The 19,611-nt window shown below is 41.7% G+C and overlaps 1 protein-coding gene across 1 annotated transcript in view; it reads left to right on the top strand.

Annotated features, from left to right (window-relative positions):
- The first annotated feature begins 264 nt into the window (after positions 1 to 264).
- Positions 265 to 19,611, top strand: part of LOC145405869 (uncharacterized) — a 32,075-nt gene continuing 12,728 nt past the window's right edge. Inside the window, 2 exon segments of the mRNA XM_080277126.1 lie at positions 265 to 302; positions 689 to 841. Of these exon segments, the coding sequence (XP_080133252.1) occupies positions 265 to 302; positions 689 to 841 (191 nt within the window).

Raw genomic sequence — 19,611 nt, 5'->3', positions numbered from 1 at the left:
ATTTATCTATCTATCTATTATGATTTGCAATTATAATATGGAGACCTACCACAGAGGGAGGGGGTGGCCGAGGATGAGATGGAGGGATGGTGTGGAGAGGTATATGAGAGGGGGAGGTGTGAGTTGGGAGCAGGGCAGTGAAATGGCGGGGGACAGGGCGACTTGGAGGCGATTTGTTTGTGGCCACCCCAAACGGGGATTGAGGCGTCTGGCAATAGATAGATAGATAGACAAGCAGTGTAGATTCCAAGGAGTTCATTGGGTATGGAAGGGTCAACACCAACAGGGCAGCAGGTGTTAAGGTAAGTAGAGAGCTTATGGGGCCTGCCAACTGAGTCCTGAACATCCAGGAACAAGGACAGCAACTCATCACCCGTGACCCTGTCTATGATGTCCGTACATCATCTTATGATGTAGATGAAGCGGGAGGTGACAGTAGACATCTTGACCTCAGCTAGCTCCTGAACAAGATGGCACGTCTTGGTGACCTCAGATAGCCTACGAAGATTTTTATCGACGTTCGGGTACTCTTTGAAGAGGAGTTTTATCTACTCAGCTCAGGGAGCAAATGCTGGAGGAACTGATGCAGGCTGGGAAGGTGTCTTCTGAGGAAGAATGTGAGAGAGGAAGCAATCAAGAAAATAGCACTAAGAACAAGTCTCATTGCACTTGGATGATTTTGCAACAGGAGGCGATGGTTCACTATTGATATCCGAAACATGTTCCATGAGGTGTTTGGTGGAGTTGGAGACCTGGGTGGCATGATGGGGGGGCTACAGGTTGCAACCTGGGAGTCACACGACTGCGGTAGGTGTGGAGCTCTGGTGTCTATGAAGCTCAAGTGGGGGTCAAGCATTCCCAGATGGCACGTCGTCATCACTGAGTGCTAGGTCCACGTCAAAATAATTTAGGGTGGCAGGTCTAGGGTATTCCATATCGCCCTAATAGGGTAGCGTTCAGTGTTGGCAACACATTTGTCAATGGAATGGAACTGGTGCATGTACTCGGGCAGCGGGACGTAGCCATAACGATACTACACATCATGCTCCTTGCATTGTGCATGTGCAGACATGAGAACCTCCAACTGGAGGGGACTGGCCAGGTGTACGGGTTTTAATATAAAAAATATTGAGAAAGTCCGAAAACCCTTAAATTCCCAGATGACTCTATACTAAAAACTAGGGCTTACTATAGCTCTGTGCCATGGGTGGGGGGTGGCAGCCTGTTAGGTTCTTTAGAATTTTGCCAAAATCAGGAGAGCTTTCTCACGGGCTTGTTTACTTATTGCGAGAGCCATCTATCCCGATGGTAGATGATGGATAATGATGATGGATGATTGCTGAGGACGATGGATGATGATAATAGATCATGAATGATGAGGATGGAAAATAGATGATGGATGATAAAGATTGAAGGTGAATGAGGGTAATGAGTGATGAAGACCGATAATGAAAATAGGCAAAAATGATGGATGATCGATGCGCTGATAGACGTAGCCGAGGAGTTAATTAGATAGAGGGAGACTGATACTATATTCCTCCCAAGGCTACATTGGTTGATTGATCAATTGCATGGTTTCCAACTTAGGTGAAGTCAGCTTGATATGCATACTCATTTAAAATTCATCTTAGGTATTTGTTGGAAGTACTTAAGTGTGTAGTTGAGCACAGCATAGTGGTTTTAATAGGTAAGGTAGACAATGACAGTGATAGCATTATTTGCATATCGATTCTGTCTTTGTCAGGGCATGAAAATTTTGCGATTTTTCCCCCCTCATGGTAAACTAGTACCAAATTAGTATAGCGATTATGTGCAGAAGGTAGTACACTATTGCTAGCTTCATTTGTGTTGATCATTTTTTTCTCTGGATTTCCCTTGCATTTGTAATACGAAGGGTAAATGTGTCCTGATCAGTGTACTCTTAATAAAATTCTCTGGTCTTACTAGAATTTCATAAGTATGTATTATATGTTAATGTAAGGTTATCTCTTGTCTATCACTGTGTAGAGGGAATACTGGGGTATGGATATTATATAATAAGGAAATATGAATGATACTGTATATATAATTTATAGCTATTGTATATATATATATATATATATATATATATATATATATATATATATATATATATATATATATATATATATATATATATTACTTTACTATTGATGGATCTACTAGTTGTAGTGCATTAAGCTAGGTGTATATGCGTACGACTGTACATAAATGAAGTACTACTATTCAACTAATAAAGTCATGCATAAGGTAAATGTTCAACTCACTGATATTGACTGTGGTGGGAATGGTGAATGTGGCAGAGATAGTGGTGTCAGACACGGGTTAACTGACGTGTTATGCTGTTCTTAGCAAATGGTGACACTGTTGCAAGTCGCTGCTTCCCCCCGGTAGTTGTGGAGTGCATGTGTGGAGTGCTGGTGTAGAGAGCAGGTTTGGAGTGCAGGTGTGGACTGGAAATTAGGTGTCGGTTGAGGTTGTAGTTGGTCAGTGGTGTTGTTGTTCCCACTTAGTAAGTGATGACACACTGCAGTCTTGCTGCTCCTGCATCATCACTGAAGGCTCGGCCTGTCAACACATTCATTGATCCCTCACTCTTTCCTCCTTACTTTATTATTACCGGTACTTCTTTCTTGTTGTGATTAACTAGTAGGCTTGTAGAAGATTGTTGATAATTGTTGCAGTAGTTGATCGTAGAGATGTCTTGCAGAGCTTGTTGTTTTTTTTTAATTGTTACTTCTGGTTGACCGTGGAGTTACTTCGTAGATTAACTTGCAGTAGATCGTAGCTGATTGTAGACTTGCATTTGCACAGTTGCGTCATAGTTATATGTAGTTAGAGTTGACTGAAGATTGTTGCTTGGAGATCGTAGAGTCGGGTTACAGCTTATTTTCGTCTTGTTTAGCATTTGTCATCTTTTCTTTACCGCCTGTCATCAATATCAGTAGATGTAGCCAAGATGTTACTTAGATATAGAGAGATTGTAAGTGTATTGTGATGTATCGTAAATCGCAGCAGCCATCGGTGCTGATAGTGCTGCCCTTGTGGATAATCGTAGCTCAGGAAGTGGAGAATAACGTGGGCAGCTATTAATAAAATCGTGATACGTTGAAAAGCTCGTTTCGGGGCAGGTGCCGCTGTGTCTCATGGGCCTTTCTGTCTGTCTTGTAACGTTGGTGAGGGGGGTTATAGGCACTCTTGATTACGAGTTTACTGTTCACAGTTATATCGAAATGTGACTGACAGCATAACGTCGCATGATGGCAAACCTCCTAGCTACCCTAACCCCTTGTTTCTGTCTTCGATTGTACTCTCAGGCCCTCTGACCATGCCCTCCGAATATGAGAATATATACGGCTCGGTGGGCATGCAGTGTCTGGTAAAATTCCATGGGTAGTTTCCATGACGTCACATAACTGGCTCAAGCTGGTTAGACTGCTCATATGATGTAATTCTTGTATCGTCTGAACTGAAAGGAGAATGTTTGAGATACATTATGTGCCAAGACGTTCTTGATGGTCTAGGGCAACAGGACTGTTGATATTCATCATGTGAACTGACATTCGTAGTGAGAAGCTGTGCATGTTCCCACCAGACACTACACATTGCATTATTGTTAAACATTGTGGAATGACATATCAATCCTACATGTGTTAATGCCTATAGATGTTAAGAAAGAATTATGGGTGATGGGTGTAATGATGGATGGTGGTAATATATGACTGATGATATACCATTTCGATATATAACGAATGATCAACGAGGGACAAAGCTAGATGAAGGATTGTCGATAACCGATGATGGATTTTCGTAATGGATGATGATGATAGACGATAGATTATGATGATGAATGATAATGGATGATGATAAGGATAATGATGATGATGATGGTGGGGAGAAGAAGGATAATGTAGATGATGACAGTGATGATGATGAATGAGGAGGATGCATGGTGATATATGATGTGATATATGTTATATAATGGACAATAATGATGATTGGCGATGGATGACTGACGTAGGATGATGGAATACTGTAGAGGTGACGGATGACATGTTAGATCAGGGGTGGGGAACGTCCGGCCTCCGAGCCGTAGAATGTCCGCAAGACCACTTGATCAGGCCCGCGAGGCAATTCTTAAATGCAACTTCATAAACTCATGAACGAATATATATATATATATATATATATATATATATATATATATATATATATATATATATATATATATATATATATATATATATATATATATCTGCTTTGAACCAAGTTTCACTGCACGGAACAACTCAAGTTTGATCAGCAAGATTTAGAGCCTCCTTCAAACAAGCTGTTGTGTGAGTGGGGGGAGAAGACAGAGGGATAGCAGGTGTGGGGGAGAAGGATCAGAGGTGGCGAGAGAGGTGAAACGTGGATGGGAGTTAATTCTAGCTCGGCCTCTATACTGAAAAGATCGTGCTAGTTCCCGTGGTTAGTTTTGACCCTGGATAGTGATATTAAGCTGTTGGAACGTGGGGAACGAGTGGCGCGGCTACGTAAACTGTATGGAATATTCAAGTTACTCTCGCCCCTCTATAGGGTACTATATTAATTAGTTAATAGTGTAAATTGGTTAAGGTGCCATTTATTTATTTATTTTTTTTTGTCGGGGTAAATGTTTCAGCTGTGGATCTGGTTTAATATATTTGTGTAAATATATGTTTTAGTTCTGTGTTTACGGTGCCCTTAGTGTCAGTTACTATTTCCGAACTCAAATTTATGTAACCATTGAACTTGGGTATTAATTTTATGACAATGAGTGAAAAGAAATCTATGAAAGGTTTATGTTAAGGAAACCATCCCTTAACACTAGGAAGCAGACCAATATTAACCTGGTGTTACCTTTTGAATGTATGACCCAATCATCATCCCCTGGTGGCTAAAACATAATCTTCAGGGTCGTAACTAAATATATATTGTTATGGGGGTGTATATTACAGTGCACTCTTAACCCTTCATTAAGTACCAAAAGGGAAAAGGGAAAGCTTGCAAGAAAACTAACTTAACTTTACTGTACACTATAACATACACAACCAAAGAAGAAACCAGGGTTCGTTTTACATAAGGGAGGATTCATATAGGCCTCAGAATACAAATATGAAACGAATTATTTCTTTCCTAACCAGAATACACTCAGTGGAAGCCAAGTACTCACAAAGCTCTAGGGAATGAGGAGACTTCGAAGGTTAAACCCAGATATAATCACACACTAGTGTAAATGAAGGAGTGAACCAAAACTGGGAAATGGTGCACAAACAGTGTGTTTTGTAATCAAAGTCACGTACTGAGTAGTGTTGGGAAAAAGTGCAATACAATGTGGCAAAAGCATAACGTGACAGTAAATGTGTACCAATCTGTACAAAAATGTGTACAGGGATGTGTGTACAAAATAAGACAAATGTGTACAGGGATGTGTGTACAAAAATGAGACTAAATGTGTCTCTTCACATTTTCCTGGAGCTTATAAAGGAGTTTACTCCGCCATTCTCAGCTAATTAACCACTAAGCTGTCTTAAAAATAATCTCTGTCCATACAGAAACAATAGAGGCACCTGCTACCAATGAGGGCCTCATACACTCCATACAGAACCAGTTGCATGCCATCTAGAACGTGACGAAAGCACCATTTGGGCTTCTAATTGGCAAACAACCCTACTTTGCTCCTCCCATATTATGTCACACCCAGTATTTCAAGAACAAGAGGAATTTTCTGTGTAATTTGTGAGAAAAACATCTGGTGTGTTATCAGTTAAGGAGGCAAAGTTGACCTCTGAGAAAATACACATGGGGACAGTCAGCAAAACTGATAAGAGAAAAGATTTAATGTTCTTCACGGCTCATTCTCTCTCTTTTCATTATCATCTTATCTTCTGTTTCACCCATTCGCTACTAGGGTAACTACGCCAGTGACACCTTCCTTCCTGAGAGAAAAAATTTCCCAAGGGGAAATTTCTGTATACTGTACAATCAAGTTCTGGACAGGTAATCTGCTAAAACATTACTAACACCTTTTACATGTCTTACATCAAGGGAGTTTGCTTGCAAAAATAGGGCCCAGCAGGTCAATCTAAGATTTTTGTCCTTAAATCGGAAAAAAAATTTCAGACGGTGGTGATCTGTGTACACTACAACATCACCTGACCCTGGACCAACATATACAGAGAAGTGTTGAAGGACAAGTATAAGTGCAAGGAGTTCTTTCTCAGTAGTTGAATAATTTCTCTGGGCCTTATTGAACTTTTTGCTAAAATAGCACACAGGCATCTGAAAGCCTCGATCATTATCCTGAAGCAAAGGCCACTGGCATCAACAGCTAATTTAAAGGGTTTATCAAAATTGGGAGCTTGAAGCACCGGGTGGCTTGACAGGATGGCTTGGACTTTAGAATAAGCTTCCTCACATTCTGGCTTCCACTCATACTTGACTCCTTTTCTTAACAAATCAGTGAGGGGAGCTACAAGATCAGAGAAGTTCAGGACAAAACATCTGTAGTACCCTACCATACCCATGAATCGTTGCAACTCTTTCTTATCTTTCGGTTGGGGGGAATTGACAATGGCCTGAACTTTAACATCAGGTGGACTCACTTGGCTTAAACCGACCACATAACCTAGGTACTGCACTCGAGCCCTCACAAATTCACAGTTAGCTAAATTAAGCATTAAATTAGCAGAGGACAGTCTCTGAAGCAAGGTATCTAGTTGGCTCAAGTGTTGTTCCCAGGTGTTGCTAAAAATAACATCATCAATGTAAGTAACACAATTCTCAACATCCTTGGTGAGATCATTCATCAGCTTTTGGAAGGTGGCAGGAGCATTCTTCATAAAATAGGGCATGACCTTACGGTTGTAAATCCTGCCACCGACCACGAACCAAGAAATTTCTTGGGCCCTTTCTGAGAGTGGGACTTGCCAATATCTCTTCATTAAATCTAATTTTGTGATAAACTTAGCACTGCCTATCACGTCCATACAATCATCTACTCTGGGAAGTGTGTAAGAATCAGTCTTGGTAAGGGAGCTGACTTTATGATAATCAATACAAAAGTGATGTGACCCATCGGGTTTTGGAACCACTATGACCGGGGAGCACCACTCACTTTGACAGGACTCTATTAACCCCTGCTGCAACATGTAGTTCAGTTCCTCTCGAATGATGGTCTGCTTCTGAGGACTAGCCTGGTAGGGGGACTGCTTTACAGGGCTGGCATCTCCAATGTCCATGTCGTGCTGCACCACTTCCGTCCATCCTGGGGTGTCCCGGAAGACATCCTGAGAAGGGCAACAAGCTCAGCACACCGCTCTGCAGTCAAGTGGGAGAGTTTATCAGTCAGTGTACTCCAAGCTTCCTGGTTTTCTCTCCAACTGGTCATCTGGTCCAAAGTCAAAGGGCAGCCCCCATCCTCTGCCAACTCGATAGCCGACACCACGCATGCAGCACTAAAGGGGTCCACAAACTTGACAGCCGACACCATGCATGCAGCACTAGGGGGGTCCATGTCTCGCCTGTGGTACTCCTTCAACATATTTATATGGCACAATCATCGTTTCTTCCTCCGGTCTGGGGTTAAAATGACATAATTTACTTCACCTACCCTCTTTTCCACTTGTTGCCGAGAGTGAAGCGTCACTAAGCTCCCTACTATTTTCCTCCTCCTTCCTCACTCACATCAACTTCGCTATCATTTTCAGGATCACAGGCATCTACTGACACATCAGACACTGCTGCATCATCATCTGATACATCTAAATAAGTATTCTCATGAGAAATAAACTCGTCACTATCGGAATTTGCCAGAGATGCCATGAGAGAAAAATATCCTGTACACCCTCTCTCGTGGTCAAGTGCGTGGTAACTAACTCTCTCAGGCAGGCCAAGGGGTGTAAATTTTGCCGTATGTCAGCAGAAAATATAGTACGATATCTGTAGTAGAAATTATAAATAAAATAATGATTGGTCTAAAAGAGGTTACATCACAGATGAGTGAGCAAGCCATTGGTGCCACTGCAACTCAGTCATGATGTATCTTATGATGTCAGAATTCGTCAGAACTTCGTCACAGTCTTTGTCGTCAAAACACAGAGCTGTTGCTAACACGAGGTCCTCAGAAACAGCCTTTCCGGGCTACCCTGAGGCCCATAAGCTGCCATTCATTAGAGGGTGTACCAGCGTACAACGGTAGCTTTTCCGGTGTCTCACGGGTGTTTACTGGCGATGTACGGGGTACATCAAAACACATTTTCGGTAAAGAAGGGGTTAACAGGGCAAAAGAGGTTTCACCAAGCCCAATATCATCATCGACATCGCCAGTGCCATTACTGCCAACGTTCTCATGGCTGGCTTTTGCCGTCATACCTCTAGTTACAGCACATGCAGGAAACAATTTAGGACAAGTATCTGCCAACTCTTTAGTCCTATCCTCACTCAGGGGAGTTTTTGACACGCAGGGAACAGCACTCACCTGTCCTCCTGCCAAGTCATTACCCAAAAGGAAAGTGACCCCTTGTACAGCAAGCTGGTCAACAATACCCACACGCACTGAACCAGTAATTAACTCTGACTGGAGCTTCACCTCAACTAGGGGAACAGATACAAACTCAGCTATACCCTGCAGCAAGACACATTCATTAGGGTCAGCTACATCAACAATCCCCTTCAACATTAGTGACTGTGAAACTCCTGTGTCTCTAAGTATAGTGACTTCCTTACGACCTTTTCCATCAACTGAAACTAACCCCTTAAAAATAAAGGTAGCAATATATGACCTGGGGAAGAGTCACTTTGAGTACTGCTTGGGGGAAGACACTCTGATGGAGCCTTATTACCACTCTCACCTGAACCTGACTGCCGCAGTGCTCCAGTCTTACTAGTGTCTAACAATGGCTCTAAATGAGAGTGTCTATCCACCACTGACAGTTCCACTCTGGCCTTATCAACAATATGCACCTACTGGGGTTGTGTCTGACTACCACTAACAATATCTGAGGATGGCTGCTTTCTGTTGGTGTCAGAAGATCTCCAAAAGTTTACCAAAGAAACAGGTTTTACAGAGGAACTTCTCCCTCGTTTTTTCCAGCACCAATCCTCCAAGTGCCCCGTTTTTTGACAATACTGGCACAACTTGACACTTTTTCTTGACCCTCTGGCAACACTGTCCTCACTTACTTTCATAGAACTAACATGCTCTGGGGTTGCAGTGTTCCCACTAGTGTCACTTGACCTTAACTTGCCTTTATCAGAAGAAGGGTTCACAAAAACTGGTTGGTTCACTCTCCTACCCTTAACAAATAACTGAGGCTTACGTTAATGCATATGAATTATACTATAGTTATCTGCTACAACAGGAGCCTCAGTTAGGGTATCTAAATGTTTTTCCACTAGGTATGTAGCCACATCCCTATCTATCTTACCAGTGAAGTTCTCCAAGATTATTAATTCTTTAAGTTTACAGAAATCATCAACTTTCTTAGAATGCAACCATTGATCAAATAAGTCTGTGAGTACTCTAGCGTATTCCACATGAGTCTGATCTTTCTGTTTAACCCGCCCCATCCCAACTGATTTTCCACCACTGACTCCCCCCAATCCCGACCAATTTTGGAAAATTATTTTTTTTGCCTCAAACGTCCGCTCTTGATGAGAAACATTGAAAATTCATAGAGAAATCCCTCACCTGAGGTTTAAAATACTAAATACAGGTAACAGTACTCCTTACTTTACTGGGTTTGCTATCAGGCTGGCTCAAAAGAAAACGAGTTCTATGGGAGGGTAACTATTCCACACCACTCATAAAAGGTATTTATTTATTTATTTGGTACAAATTTATATGTAGTACGAGAGTATATTGGTTTTCACACAGTAATATAGGCAATATGAGCATTGTTTCACTCACTAACACATCACCATACCTGACCTTTTTTGGCAACATAACCTGATCATCATTTCTGACTGTTTCTTCCTCCAATGTTACGTAAAATTTTGTCCTCCACATTGTCATCGATTGGGGAATCACTCTGGCCCTGAATGTCTTTATTGGCCATGTCACTGATAACAGATGAATTGCCGAGACAATGGCATGCGGGGAGGGGGGAGGTCATGCGTGGTAAGGCATTGTCCCTGCCTGGCATCTTGTAGAGGAAGGTGTCCTGTGTATACGTACCAAAGATCATGCGCAAAAATTGAAAATTGTGCAACTTATAAACCTTGCAATTGTGCAAATTATAAACCTTGCAATTGTGCAATGTACTGGTATGTCGATGGGACTAGCTGTGACAAAACTTTGCGACGTACCCATACGTCGACGGGATGCCTCGGGTTAATGGCGGATCTAAATTTAAGCCTATATGCCTCTGGCACGAGTTCATATGCTTTGAGAATGGCTTCTTGTAAACAATCCTAGTTGGCACTTTGATCAACAGATAAAGAAATATAAGCCTCTTGAGCCTTTCCTTTCAAAACACTCTGCAGCAGTACTGTCCAAGAGACTTTTGACCACGAGAGACGACCTGCCATCTTTTCAAACATATGGAAATACTTGGTGACACCTTGCTCATTAAAGGGAGGTACTATCTTAATGTTCCTAGCAACAACAAAAGATTCCTTGGAAGATGAACTACTAGCTCTAGGTAAACTATCAGGGTGCTTCAGTCTGAGTTTGTGTTCCATTTCCTTTTGTCTCATTTGAGCCTGTAATTCTATTTTCTTCATTTTGGCATTCCATTCTTGTTCTCTCATTTTTGTTTTGCACTTCTAGTTCTCTCAGCTTAATTCTGGCTAACTCAAGTTGCACTTTGTCACCAGTATCATGAGCAGAAAAATCACTAGGGCCAGGTATCTCCGATGCCAAAGGGTCAGGGTCAACATCTTGTGCAGTATCAAATGGCTCAGAACTAGCTGTAGAGGACTCACTTTGCTCAAACATGGTGTCCAATATGAAATCCAGCAACTTAGTCTTAGTAATTGAGGCAGGAAATCTCAACTGTAAGGCCTGGGCAACCAATATGAGCTTGTGTTTTCTGAGTGTTTTCACTCTGGTTGGGGAAGGCTTAGAATCCAAAAATGCTTTCACATCATTATCATTCAATAGGGTCATGAGATTATAGTCAAGTAGGTAAGAGTAAGCACTGTGTATGTGGCCAAGGTTGCCAATACTATGTCACATAGCTATCCTGGCAAGGTTGCCAAATTGTTATGGGGGTGCATATTAAGGTGCACTCTTAACCGTAAATTAAGCACCAAAAGGGAAAACGGAAAGCTTGCGAGAAAACTAACTTAACTTTATTGTACACTATAAAATACACAACCAAAGAAGAAACCAGGGTTCATTTTGCAAAAGGGAGGATTCATATAGGCCTCAGAATACAAATATAAAACAAGATACTTCTTACCTAACCATATTACACTCATTGGAAGCTAAGTACTCAAAAAACTCGAGGAAACATGGAGTCTTCAAAGGTTAAATCCAGACATAATCACACACTAGTGTAAATGGAGGAGTGAACCAAAACTGGAAAATGGTGCACAGACAGTGTGTTTTTTAATCAAAGTCACATACTGAGTAGTGTTGGGGAAAAGTGCAACACAGTGTGACAAAAGTGTAATGTGACGGTAAATGTGTACCAATCTGTACAAAAATGTGTACAAGGCTGTGTGTACAAAATGAGACAAAAGAAATGGGTCTCAACACATTTTTCCTCGACCTTATAATGCAGACTTACTCCGCTTTTCTCAGCTAATTAACCGCTAGGCTGTCTTAAAAATAATCTCAGTCCATACATAAACAATAGAGGCACCTGCTACCAATGAGGGCCTCATATACTCCACACAGAACCAATCAAGAACATGACGAAAGTGCTATTTGGGCTTCTAATTGGCAAACATCCCTACTTTGCTCCTCCCACATTATGTCACACCCAGTATTTCAAGGACAAGAGGAATTTTCTGCGTAATTTGTCAGAAAAACATCTCGTGCATTATCATTTAAGAAGGCAAAGTTGACCGCTGGGTAAATACACGTGGGGACCAGGGTTACCCTTTACAGGCAGCAAAACTGATAAGAGAAAAGATATAATGTTCTTAATGGCTCGCTTGTCTCTCCTTTCATTATCATCTTATCTTCTATTTCACCCATTCGCTACTGGGGTAACTACGCCAGTGACAATATATATATATATATATATATATATATATATATATAAATATATATATCTATATATATATATATATATATATATATATATATATATATATATATAATTATGCACTGGGCTACAGCTGATTTTAAGTTGATAATTTTGCATGGCCCACGAATTATGTTAAAAATATCCTAATAGCCCTTAATAGGAGAAAGGTTCCCCACCCCTGTGTTAGATGATGAACGGCAGATGATACATAATGGACGATGATGATGGTTGATAGAGGATGATGGATGAAAGATAACAGGCAGATTTGATGGATAATGATGATGATCAATGATGGTAAGGATGGTGGTTGATGACTGCCCCTGTGTAGTGTACAATGCTTATGTGTGAGGAGGCTCCCTACATGCAGCTCTTCTCAACAGGGTGGATTGAAAGGCTTTTTGTCTGATTAACTCGCCTCCTCTTACTGGCTCCCTTCAATCTCTGTCTCTTCGCCACACTGTTGCATCTTTTCTATCGCTACTTCAATGCTCACTGCTCCTCTGAACTGTCTGCTTGCATCCCTCCACCTCTACGACAGGTGCGTAGCACCCGTCTAGCAGCAAACTCTCATCCCTCTTCTGTCCACCTCTCTAATACAAGAGTTAACCGTTTCTCCCAGTCCTTCATTTATGCAACAGGTCAACTCTGGAACTGTCTCCTTTTGTCTGTATTTCCTGCTAGCTGTGATCTCCAGTCTTTCAAACTCAGTGTGTCCAGGCATCTCGAAATGATCGGGTCTTGAATTTGGCTCTCTCTTGGATTTTGTGAACAGTATTGCGGGTTCGTGGCCTTTGGTTCCATCTTCCTAGCATTAAAAATAAAATATATAACTGGAAATGGAGGACAGATGATTGATGATAATGTTGGGTTATGATGATGGATGGCGATTATGACTGCTGATTATGGATGATGGTGATGGATGAATGATGATGGATGATATGATGGAGTATGATGATGAATGCTGATCACATGATGATGAATGCTGCATTATGATCACGATAGCCTAGAATGCTAGATGATGATGATATAAACGAAGTATGATGATAAGGAGGAGTACAAGAAAAGATGGTAGCTGATGGATGATAAATATGGATGATAAATAACGGATGATAGATGCTGCTGCTGCTGAAGATGATGTTGATGATGATGATGATGATGCTGGTGACGATGATGATGATTGTTATTTATTGTTGTTATTATATTATTATTAATATAAATGAGATACGTGCAGAATTGGGAAAGAATACCAACAGAACATATCAATTTATGGTCTGTTTTCCTGTCACTGTCTCTCTGTGTATCTGTTTATCTGCCCTATCTCGATCAGTCTATCTGTTAACTATTTATCAATGTAATGAGAACTGAGCGTTTCTCTAAGTATATATCTTAGTCGTCTACAAATAGCTACCCCTATAACACTATCAAGATTTCCTTTCTAGATCTATGTGGCTAGTTACAACACTAACACCAGTCGAGCGGGACAGTACTCCCAAAGTGGATGGAAAGCTGAAGACAGGGAGAGCTGGAGCTCCCGTTATTTCAGCCCTTGGGACTAGTTCCTGACCATCCACCTTTGCTGAACTTTTTCAGTGTCTCATTAACACAGAGAGTAGACCACAATGCTCTCCAATACAAGTTTCTCTAACTGTCAACACCAAACTACATGCACAGTACACACTACATTTCCTTTTCAAAATTAAAAGTAAAATGGCTTCAGAAAACCAGGCCTCAGAGTCCCCTTGGGGGAGAGGGCATAAATTCCCCCACCATCAGCCCCTCTTCCGGTGACGACTCAAAGAGAAGCCTGGAACCACTGTCTGACTCACTTCTTCTTCATTTCTGCAACATTCGCGGCCTTTCCTCTAAATTTCTCTCCGTCAAATACCACCTCTCCTCCACTAAACCTCACCTTCTGTTCTTGACAGAGACTTAGCTGGCTGAGGCAACAGACAGCAAACCCTTTTCTGTTTCCTCCTACTTTCTCCATACTCATTTCAGAGCCAAAGATGATGTTGTGTATATGTACGCAACAACTTATCTTGCTCTCGTGTTCCTGAACTTGATTCTTCTGAATTCTCTACTCTCCGGCTTCAGCTTTCTTGTCATACTCATACTAAATATATCTGCATTGTTTGCTTATCCCCTAATTCTACTGACTATAAAAAATTCTTTGACTATCTTGCAGCTACAATGGAACACATTCTGTCCATTTCTCCTTTCTCTGAATTCTCCATTCTAGAAGATTTCAATGTTCACCACCACCTTTGGCTCTCCTCTCCTTTCACTGATTCACCTGGTGAGCAAGCCTACATCTTTTCTATCCTTAATGACCTACAGCAGCTTGTACAGCACCCTACCCGTATCACTGACCACCTTGGAGAGAGCTCCAACATACTTGACCTCTTCCTTACAACTAATCCTTCTGCTTACACTGTTAATCCTTCCTCTCCGTTGGGCTCCTCTGATCACAACCTTATTACCTTAACCTGTCCTATTGCTCCGGTATGGCCTGTGGACACTCCAAAGAAACGTCGTCTGTGGCACTTTGGAGCTGCGGATTGGGAGGCCCTCAGAGAGTACTTCTTTGATTCTCCATGGAATGATTATTGCTTCCATGGCCAGGAGCCATTTGAGTGTGCCTTGTGCATTATGGAGGTTATTCTCTCTGGCATGGATGTATACATTCCTTATGCATATCCTTTGACCAATGCAAGAAAGCCTTGGTTTAATCACACTTGTTCTAATGCTGTCCACAACAAGGAGAGGGCCTATAAAAGGTACCAGAGCTAACCCACCCCTGAATCACATCTTGTTTATGTTTCTGCCCGGAATCGTGCTAAGTCTGTTCTTCGCACTGCTAAGAATAATTTCATCCTTCCTAAATGCTCTCAACTCTCCAACTCGAATTCTTCCCGCTCCTTTTGGCACCTTGCCAAAAACCTTTCTAATGATTTTACCCCATCATCCATCCCTCCTCTTTTCTATTGTGATAGCTCTGTAGCTATTTCTTCTACTGATAAAGCAGATCTCTTCGCTCAGACTTTCTCCTCGAATTCCACCTTAGACGATTCCAGTGCTGTTCCTCCATCACTTCCCCAATCAGACTTCCTCATGGCTGACATTAAAATTTCTTCAGTTGATGTATTTTCTGCCTTCACTGGCCTCAATACTAGCAAGGCATATGGTCCTGATGGAGTCCCTCCTGTTGTCCTTAAGAACTGTGCTTCAGTGCATACACCCTGCCTAAGTAAACTCTTTCTTTGTCAACTTGTACCTTTCCTTCTTGCTGGAAGTTTGCTCTCATTCAGCCAGCCCCAAAGAAGAGTGACCATTCCCAACCCTCTGACTATCGTCCAATTGCTTTAACATCCTGTGTTTCCAAAGTTTTCGAGTCAATTCTTATTAGAAAAATTTTGAAGGATCTTTTCTGTCACAACCTTCTTTCTGATTGTCAGTATGGATTCTGTCAGGGACGCTCCACTGGCGATCTTCTCACCTATCTTTCAGACTCATGGTCATTCTCCTTTCGGGACTTTGGCGAAAGCTTTGCCATTGTACTTGACATCTCAAAGGCTTTTGATCGAGTCTGGCATAAATCTTTAATTTCCAAACTGCCCTCCTACGGTTTCTATCCTTCTATCTGTGTCTTCATCAATAGCTTCCTTTCTGGTCGTTCTATAGCTGTTGTTGTAGACGGCCATCGTTCTTCTCCTAGATCTATCAACAGTGGTGTTCCTCAGGGCTCTGTCCTATCACCAACTCTTTTTTATTTACTCATCAATGACCTTCTAAGCTGTACATTTATATATCCACTCGTATGCTGATAACTCCACCCTTCACCATTCCATTCGGTTCCCGCAATGTCCATCTCAATCGGTAGAGAGGTGGCCTGCCATTCTAACGGACCCAGGTTCAAATCCCTGCTGGAGCAGGGAACAGTTTAAGGATTTGAATTTCATTAAATCAGGCTTTACTGATCTACCAAAAGACCCGCCAACATGTCGTAAAAATACCCCCGCTAATACCAATACACAAGTCCTGTATGAGACAGTCCTAGCATGTATTCAATATGGACGGTGGGTGTTAGCGCCGAAGTGGTGACATGTAGAGGTGTATGGTATGTAGGAGGACTGCTGGGCCTTGATAGCAGGCTGTGAAACCTATACCCAGAGTCGGACACATAAAAAAAAAAACAAAAAAACAAAAAAAAAAAAAACAGGGATGAGGCTATGGCACACCTAATGTCTGACTTGGGTAAAAATAATCTTGTGGTGTTTAATGAATCAAAAACTCAGTTTTTACACCTATCAACCCGACACAATCTTCCACAGGAGTACCCTTTAATGCAGTGGTTCTTAACCTATGGGTCACGACCCAAATATGGGTCACCAAGCCATTTGGAGTGGGTCGCCAAGAGACAAATATATTACTGATATTATTAATGTTGTATACTATTACTTTTTAACATATTACCGTACTTGTCGATACTTCAAACTTTACATTCTCTCTCTCTCTCTCTCTCTCTCTCCTACAGTAGGCGGTTGCATTTGGCTTAAAAAAAGATTATTGCCATGCACACAACTGGGAGTAGCGTACCGGTACTGTACATTTTATATTTTAAAACTTAACCGTTTTCATTTCGGAGTAATGATGCCCAGGTCATGGGTTACGTACGGTACCGAGGTCCAGAAGACATGGAAGAGGAATTTCTGTTCTGTCAGCCATTACACACAACCACAACCAGAGAAGATATTTTCAGTACTGTGGACTGAAAGGCTTCAGTGGAATCAGTGTTTTATGTTGTTGTGATTGTGCACCAGCAATGCTGAGAGTACGTCATGGCTTCATTGCTAGAGTTAAAGAAGAAAATCCATTCATGCTGATTATTCACTGTCTCCTTCACTGAGAGAATCTTGCTGCTCCGGGGTTGTCACCTGAGTTACAGAAAGTGATGCAGGAAGTCATCCAGGTAGTCAGTTTCATTAATCTAGGGCTGTGCCCTCCAGGATCATCAGTCGGATGTGTTTTGATTTTGGTTCAGAACATGTACACGTGTTGTACCACTCTGAGGTTAGGTGGCTGTCACGAGGAAGGGTGCTCCAACGGTTGCCTGAAATGCGGAACGAGACTGAGATATTTCTAGCAAAAAAGAATCATTCACTGGCCCCAAAGATTCTCTGATTCAAAGTAGGTGATGCAAATGACTTATCTTGCAGATATCTTTGCTGAGATTAACGCCTTGAACATTTCAATGCAAGGTCACGATCAGACATTAGTTGGGCTGTCAGAGAAGGTAACTTCATTCAAGGGGAAACTAAAGCTGTGGAAGAGTAAAACTGAGACTGGGAAGACTGTGTCGTTCCATCTTTGAGTGAATTTCTGGAAGACGAAAAATTTTCTCTCACCCAGGTCCAAAGCATCATTGTGGAACATATCTCCAGACTAATAGAAGAGTTTTTCACTACATTCCTGAGAATGTAATGAAATATGCCTGGGTAAGAAATCCCTTCAGCATTGAAGCTGAAGACTTACCTGACGAGATTTCGAACATCAGCTGCCTCCAGGAGCAGCTCATCGAGGTTCAGAATGATGAAACACTTCGTTATGATTTCAGGAAACAAAACGAATCACTGAGCTCATTCTGGATCAGAGTTTACAAAGAAAAGAAAATTCTTGGAGGTGAAGCCCTGAAAGCACTCCTTCCCTTTGCTACAACTCATCTGTGTGAGGCAGGATTTTCTGCACTCATAAAGTACAGAAACCGTCTACAACCAGAGCATGACCTAAGATGCAGTCTGTCATCTAAATCACCCCGGTTTGAGAAGCTGATTGAAACTTTACAGTGCCAGGGATCTCACTGATTATAATACTTTATGTCTCAGACAACATCCAAAATAGTGACTCTCTCCTGAATGGTCAGAGTAAATAGGTGTATCATGAACATGAATGAGTCATTTTGATTTTCTGATCTTCGATTTATTTTTTTCCTGCCAAAATGTGTTGATATTTTAGTTCTTAGGAAGTACATATAATAAAAACGAAGTTTATTTATTATGACATCAATAAAATACTGAAATATTACTTTGGTTTTAGTCACATGATATGACACATATGTTTGCTTCAGTTCTGGTGCAGAGTAAATTTACGAGGGTTTGGGTCGCCATATAGACCATCTTATGGATTTTGGGTCGCCAAGAAAAAAGGTTAAGAACCACTGCACTAAGGTTTAATAATATCCATCTCAATCCTGGATCATCCTTGAACATGCTTGGGGTATCATTCACTCGGGACTTATCTTGGAAAGATCATATTGCATCTCTTATAAAATCCACTTCCAAGAGATTAGGTGTGCTAAGCCGACTCCGTACCGTCTTCATCCCTGCACAGTTGTTAATGTTATACACGGGTTTTATTCGCACCTGTGCAGAGTACAACTCTCATGTGTGGGGAGGCTCCCCATATACAGCTTTTCTCAATAGGGTGGAGTCAAAGGCTTTTCATCTCATTAACTCTCCCCATCTTACTGGCTTCCTTCAACCTGTCTCTTCGCCACACTGTTGCCTCTTTATTTCTTTTCTATCGCTACTTCAATGGTCACTGCTCCTCTGAACTGTGTGCTTGCATTCCTCCACCTCTACGACAGGTGCGTAGCACCCGTCTAGCAAAAAATTCTCATCCCTTTTCTGTTCAGCTCTCTAATGCAAGAATTAACCGTTACTCCCAGTCTTTCATTTATGTAACAGGTCAACTCTGGAACTGTCTCCCTCTGTCTGTATTTCCTATTTCCTATGATCTCCAGCCTTTTATACTCAGTGTGTCCAGGCATCTCGAAATGAACGGATCTTGAATTTGGCTCTCTTTTATATATTTTTTTCTTGGAAGGTGTGGTTTCCGGGCTCCTGGCCTTTGGTTCCTTCTTTCTTGCATAAACACACACACACACACACACACACACACACACACACACACACACACACACTTCCACAGTTGTCCAATGGAGACTGCTTTGAATTGCTTGCCTTTCAGGAAAAATAAATCGCTTAAACATCGGCACACAAGGAACATACACATGAATAAAGTGTTCTTAAGCAGCAAAGATAACGTAACAGTAGTCATTCTGGACAAGGGGTCGGTGTGTTCGGTTTTAGTTTTGCCGTTTTTTACGGCCGTATGTGTTTCCTGACGCCAATCCTCTCCAGTTATCCAAGACTGGGACCGGCACTGAGTTTGGCTGCCTTGCCCCCCCCCCCCTGCAATTGCTGAGGGAGGTTTTTTTTTTTTTTTTTTTTTTTCTGACTGCTATTAATGGACCCACTGACTTGACGCAGCACTTAAGCCTAATCACCACTGTAGGCAGCACTCCATGAACTGG

Source organism: Coenobita brevimanus, chromosome 68 (assembly GCF_032717465.1).
Source record: "Coenobita brevimanus isolate Jiangsu-jjx chromosome 68, ASM3271746v2, whole genome shotgun sequence".
In the NCBI taxonomy this organism is placed as follows: domain Eukaryota; kingdom Metazoa; phylum Arthropoda; class Malacostraca; order Decapoda; family Coenobitidae; genus Coenobita; species Coenobita brevimanus.
The sequence above is the reverse complement of the archived record's forward strand: the minus strand, read 5'-3'. Positions and strand labels throughout refer to the sequence as shown.